At 44.6% G+C, this 6,000-nt stretch overlaps 1 protein-coding gene across 1 annotated transcript in view; it reads left to right on the top strand.

Moving 5' to 3' along the window:
- The first annotated feature begins 576 nt into the window (after nt 1–576).
- The window catches only part of kiaa1549lb (KIAA1549-like b), a 49,492-nt gene continuing 44,068 nt past the window's right edge, over nt 577–6,000 (top strand). The window contains exon 1 of the mRNA XM_034563553.1: nt 577–775. Within this exon, the coding sequence (XP_034419444.1) occupies nt 577–775 (199 nt within the window). The remainder of the gene's footprint in view (nt 776–6,000) is intronic.

Here is a 6,000-nt window from a genome sequence, read left to right as displayed (position 1 = left end):
AGGGCCGAGGCTGAATCCACCGTGTGCGGGAAGAAGGAATATGTAGCCGGCTTCACATGGAGGTCTGCCCGGCTTCATTCACCCAGCAGAGGTCGTCCTACAGACTGCTCGCCTCTGCTCTCCCGACAATTAACAGCAGAGAGGATCATTCTCTCAGTTTGACCAGAGGGGTGTTTGACTGTAAATCAAAAGACTGCAGCTTCCATATCCTTTAGATCTGTGGTGAAAGGTCCCCCCAGCAGACCCACATGTCTGTCATCCATCTTGAGCAGGTCTGTGCGAGGCGCTTTACCGCCAGCAGCTGAATGTCAAACCTTTGGCAAAGTGTGCGCGCCTCCCTGCGCCACTCGGTGATGATGGGTGGACCGAGCGGAGCGGAGCGGAGCGATAGGGCGGATTTCTAAATTTCCTTTCCACGCCGCTTCCCAACCCCCCCTCACACACACACACACACAGCCCCCCTCCAGCCCCGGACACAACGGCGAGACCGTGGGACCGCTGCGTTTCCCGTTCGCGCACGAGGATTGATCCGATGTATTATTTACGAGCGAAACTTCAGCAACTTATCCACAGGATATGGCTCCCGGTTTGAAGGGTCACCTCGGAGCCGGCCGAGCGGACCCCCGCGGGCGTCCGGCGCGGAGGACGCACGCCGGACGAGAAGTGATGTGCTCGGGCACCGGGAGGCGAGCCGCAACGGCGGGGATGCTCGCCCACTGTCTGCTGTCTGCGGGGATGCTTTCGCTTCTTGTCCGGGGCGCTGTGGCCGCAGAGGGTGAGCACGCACGCACGCACGCACACGCACGCACACCGAGCTATCCGCTGCAACGAAACACACGCCGATGTGTTGCAGCAGCGTTTGTCACAAGCACATTGCGAGTGATGAGTTGGGAACAGATAGGGTGGGAAATGGGTCTTTTGTTTCAAACAGACAGCGTTTTGTATTCTGCACATTTAACGCTGCTGTGTGCACGAGTCACGTACATGCTGTGTGCACGGCTCAGCAGCTGGCTACGTTTTTAGAAAAGCCCAAAAACGTGATCCGGCATCTTTAAGCCGTGTTGCGTTCGCTGTGACATGCAGAAGCTGTTATTGCGTTGGAATGTGCGCAGTCGGGGATCGTGTCTAACCGGCTATTATTCAGGATCCATTCCCTCCGCTGGCCGCTCTGAGAGAGATGGTGCTGATGCTGGACTGGGCAGGGTTTGCGTGTATTTGATGTCACTCCGTTACCTACTCATCTTTTCACCTGAGCCTGCCGCTAGTCAACTCTTGTGTCTCTCTCGTCACATTGCACTGCACATAGCTTGAACCAGCTGTTTCTCCTCCGCAGCTGGACTCATTATGAGCGGTCTTGACCTCAACTTTGTCTCCCATCTAAACTTCACTTCCCATTTGCAATGGGCATTTCATTTTGGTTGCATTTCCACGAGAGAGGTTACTAAACGTTGCTATTCGGTGTAATAAGCTTCAGGGAGTTTTATTCTGGGAGTGCAATGCAGTCACAGGACAGTCCGTGTTTCAGAGCATCTGGGTCAGCACTAATGACACACACACACACACACACACACACACACACTGGAGCCCACTGGAGGTCTGTGTGAGAGGCAGCTGGGGTAAGATTGGCCGACATAGCTGCCCTTCAACCGTGGGCGCTTGAACGAGGCTCTGCTTGTGCACTGCTTTGGCCTTTCTTTCTCCTTTATGTGACTCTTTACACCACCTCAGTGTGGATGGCTTTAAACCACTCAGGCGTTGGAATCAGAACAAAACAAGATGTGTAATGCAAGTGTTAAGTGTGTGTATCTAACAGTAGTCCCATCACCTCCCTCCAGTCTGCAAACTGTGATGTAGTGGCTGAAGTCTCACCTCTGCTGATGCACTGCTACAGTAGCAGCGTCTCCTCCTCCCTCCCACCTCCCTCTTCACAGTCAGCACATCCATTCTTAAACACATGATCCCAGCAGCAACGGCAGCACCACCTGTGCTGTATGTTACATATTCGTGACAGGCATAGGAGTACTTTTAGTATTTACCTATGCAGAGACAAGACGCAAGAAGCTGTGCATGATGTTGTCTTTTGTATAGCTATATACTATCTGTGGCCTTTTCGCCTGGTTGTCTGAATGTTTACATTGATCTGTATGCTGTCTTTCAGTGGTCTTACTGGTTTGAAACATGGAGTATGTAGTTTGTCGCAATGTGGCTCTTTTTTTGCATCTGGTAAGGTATAGCTGCTCTTGACTGAGCACACATGGACATTTTCTTTGAATTAAATTGTGTATACAGTTCAGTTATTATTTTAATTTTATTTAAAATCTTTGGTTTATGCCAAATCTCCACCTTCCATGGTTCCTTATGGATCTTTAATGGGATACATTATTCATTGAATTAAGGATGCACCCATTCCAATGCACCGGATTGGTATTGCTGCAGATACTGACCTTATTAAGTGGATCAAATATTGATTATGATGTAACTGATGCACATTAATAACTCTTTCTCTGTCACCGCTTATGTTTGACATTCAGTGACGGTGGGCCATGCAGTGAGTTATACATATTTCACATTTGGGAAAAAAGAGAGCAGGAGTATTGGATTGATACTTAGGGATAAGAATAAACATAATGATGACCAGAAGGTCTTCTTCTAATATTGATCACATCAACATATGCCTTTGGTGGGGAAAGTTTCATTTCAGGCTGTCCAGTTGATGTCCATCATATTGGATTTAAGGGCTTCAGGCTTAACAAAATGACCACAGTAGACAATACATCAGAAATGATGAATAATACATTACAAAGTTTAAGTTTACACTGCTCATCCATGTCTCTTCACAATGTTATTAAAATACAGTCAGGCATTGGCTTTTAATCTCACGTCGGCTGCTCCTGAACTACTAAATACTAGTAGGCCTACCGGCCTCGAAAAGTGTGTGTGTGTGTGTGTGTGTGTGTGTGTGTGTGTGTGTGTGTGTGTGTGTGTGTGTGTGTGTGTGTGTGTGTGTGTGTGTGTGTGTGTGTGTGTGTGTGTGTGTGTGTGTGTGTGTGTGTGTGTGTGTGTGTACGGTTTTAGTGAATGAAAAACATCCTCAGTCACATGAGCTGGTAATATCCTGACTAACAGCTTCCTCCCCTTAATGTGTAAAGCCAGTACAACATGTCGTTACTATGGGAACGCCAATCTTTTGTCCAACAAAAAACATTTCCCGCCATTAAACCCTTCGACAGCCAGTAAAGTAGAGGGCAGTGCAGGGTGCCGAGTGTCCTGAGTAATGTGGCTGCTAAAGATGAGGCCTTTTCATGCAGATTGATCTTGATTGTGCTTGCAGGATTTCTTGTCTCGGTTATGGCTTTCTTATTAACACAGCTGGTTAAATTATGCTCAGCAGCAGCACGAGGGCACGCAGAAGAGCGATCCAAGCAAAGGCCCCGTTGGTCCTTCCACAACCATTTGACTTTCTTTTGATGTCAGCTGTGTTTACTCCTACTACCACAGCCCATCCATTGCTTATGAATGCTGACAGCTCGGTTTTGACAGGGGTTAACCTTGCAGACCTCTTGCTGTATGAGATTTAATCCCTGAGCTGTTGCCAGTCATCACTTTCTGCTAAAAAATTCATTGAAAAGAGACATAACATTCAAAGTCATTTCCTATTTGCAATGCCGTGTGGTGCTTTTAGCCATAAAATGACTGATAACTATTTAACAAGGAGCTGCACATCACACGTTACCTCCGTTTCTTGTTTTGTGTGGTTCAGCATCTTGTTGTTTTCTGTCCCTTTGCCTAGATTAGCCTTTTAAAAGGCTGTCACAATGTTTAATGTTAAAATGACTTCCGAGAAATTGGTTTTAAAAACCACAACAATGTCTCACCATTGGTCTGATGACCTGTCTGCGTGAGTGCTGAGTTTTCAGAAGCAAATAGAGGACACGATTTCACTGTTTATTTCCCTCGTTTCACCTCATTGCAGTGATTTAATGGACAGCAGTTAATTATGTTGTGGGTAAAGCATGTCAGGAGGGCTTAAGATGTGTGTGTGTGTGTGTGTGTGTGTGTGTGTACAATCAAGACAGATGATGTCTATTCGGCTGAGTCTTTCATTTGATTTGTATTCAGTTGTGGTGCAAACATTTGTCTTTGTAAACAAACACTAAGATATCAAATTGAAAAGGAAAGTTACAAAAGAGAATTGTTTGTATTCCACTTACAGACATCCATCTGATTTATTTTGTATGTTATGCTGATGTTTTGACTGGGAAACCATGTGAGTTTTGTTCAACATTATATTATAGAATATATATCATTTTCTCACAGGGCTATTTTGTGTCTGTTCGCGTCAGATCTTGAAGAAAGTCAAAAGGTTTGCAGTCTTTTCTCCTTCACTGCTGTAAACAAAGCAGGAATCACTAATAAAACACACAGATGTAATGAAATGACAGCACTGAACTATACACGGGATAATGCTAGGCAGATGGTCCAAGATACTAATTAGAAGCCTGTTTGGCAATCAGGGAATTGTGTGTGTGTGTGTGTGTTTCCCTCTAGTATCTCTCTGTACCTTTGCGCCTCTCAGTTTCTTTCATCTGTCTCTCTCTGTTTTGGCTGTTTGGTGCAGGTTGATGGCAGACAAAGACTTGGCTGTGCTGCTGCTTGAGAAGGGAAAGCAGGCAATTTACGGGGACACACTGGATAATACACCACACTGCTCCTCACAAGGCCGTCGTTCATCACGCCACAGCACATGGTACCATGGCAGAAGACGGCCTTAAAGGCCCGATTTTCTGTGCAATTTAGGATTGACCTCATCTTTTTGGATGAATACATAACACATTTTGCGTCTATACTGAATCTCTCAAGAAGGCGGACCGAAGTAACCAATATATAAAGGCAGTAATTATAAAATTGCTATCTGTCTGTTTGGAAGTGTAAATCCACTAAAATAAAACTATATCAAAAAACAAACCCAAACCTTAGAATAAATTGGGATCATTGTCAGTAGCCTTAAGGGACTTCCCTCCCGAGAATATCATTCAGTACAGTTATGGGACTAGCTCTATTAACGGTTTACTTTGTGCAAAGAGATACAACAATAACAAGGAACATAAGGACAAAACTGGTACATTTGGTTAATAGCACTGTCTTAACTCCAGGCTGACTATATTTCTGTTCAGGTGGAAGGTGGGCAGAGCTACACTGGATGTCACCAGACTTCATGTAGCAGTAAGGTTGATAACAGTGTTATTTGTCTCATCATAAGGGTCAGGTTATGCTCCAACAGGGGTGTGTAGCGCATATAAAAGTTATTTAACATTGTATTTAAAGTGTAATTCATAGGACATGGCCCTATCTAGTGTCATCCTCTGTAACTTTGAGTGATTCTATTGGGAAAGTGAAAGATGTGCATGTTAAAAATTGAAGAACATTTTTACGAGTGGTGGATGAGGATCAGACCAGGAATTAGGTCTATGGTGAGAGAGAGAGACATTGTATCATATTGAGTTTTTATTATTGTTATAGATTGAAATGATAAGTGTAATGTAGCTGTAGGCTTTGCATTGCCTCTGTGGACTGTGACATTCCAGCTAATCCCTTTGAACCGCTGGAGGAGGGAATTTGAGACCACTGACACATACAAACTCATTTATTACACTGAGCCTCCAAATTGTTACATGCTTAGCAGCAATGTGTGCACTCGTGCACTCAAAAGAAATAACACTGACAGCATGATAACGTTAAAATGGTGCAGAAGTTTACACGCCTGCTAGCTTGTTTTACCTGCAAAGATTTAACGTTTTTGATTCAAATCTGACGAGCAGCAATGGTTTCAAATGTGTGGTTGGCATTGTTGAGAGATTTAAGGTAGATAGTAATGAATGGGAAGTTGGGGGCTTTGTTAGAGGCAGTTAATTATACTAGCAATCTTGACTATATTTCAAACGTAAATTTTGGTTTGTAAAGTTTAGTCTAGATTTGTATGTAGGAAACATTGTGAACCAG

Source organism: Cyclopterus lumpus, chromosome 3 (genome assembly GCF_009769545.1).
Source record: "Cyclopterus lumpus isolate fCycLum1 chromosome 3, fCycLum1.pri, whole genome shotgun sequence".
Lineage (NCBI taxonomy): Eukaryota > Metazoa > Chordata > Actinopteri > Perciformes > Cyclopteridae > Cyclopterus > Cyclopterus lumpus.
This window is presented reverse-complemented; position numbering and strand designations above follow the sequence as displayed.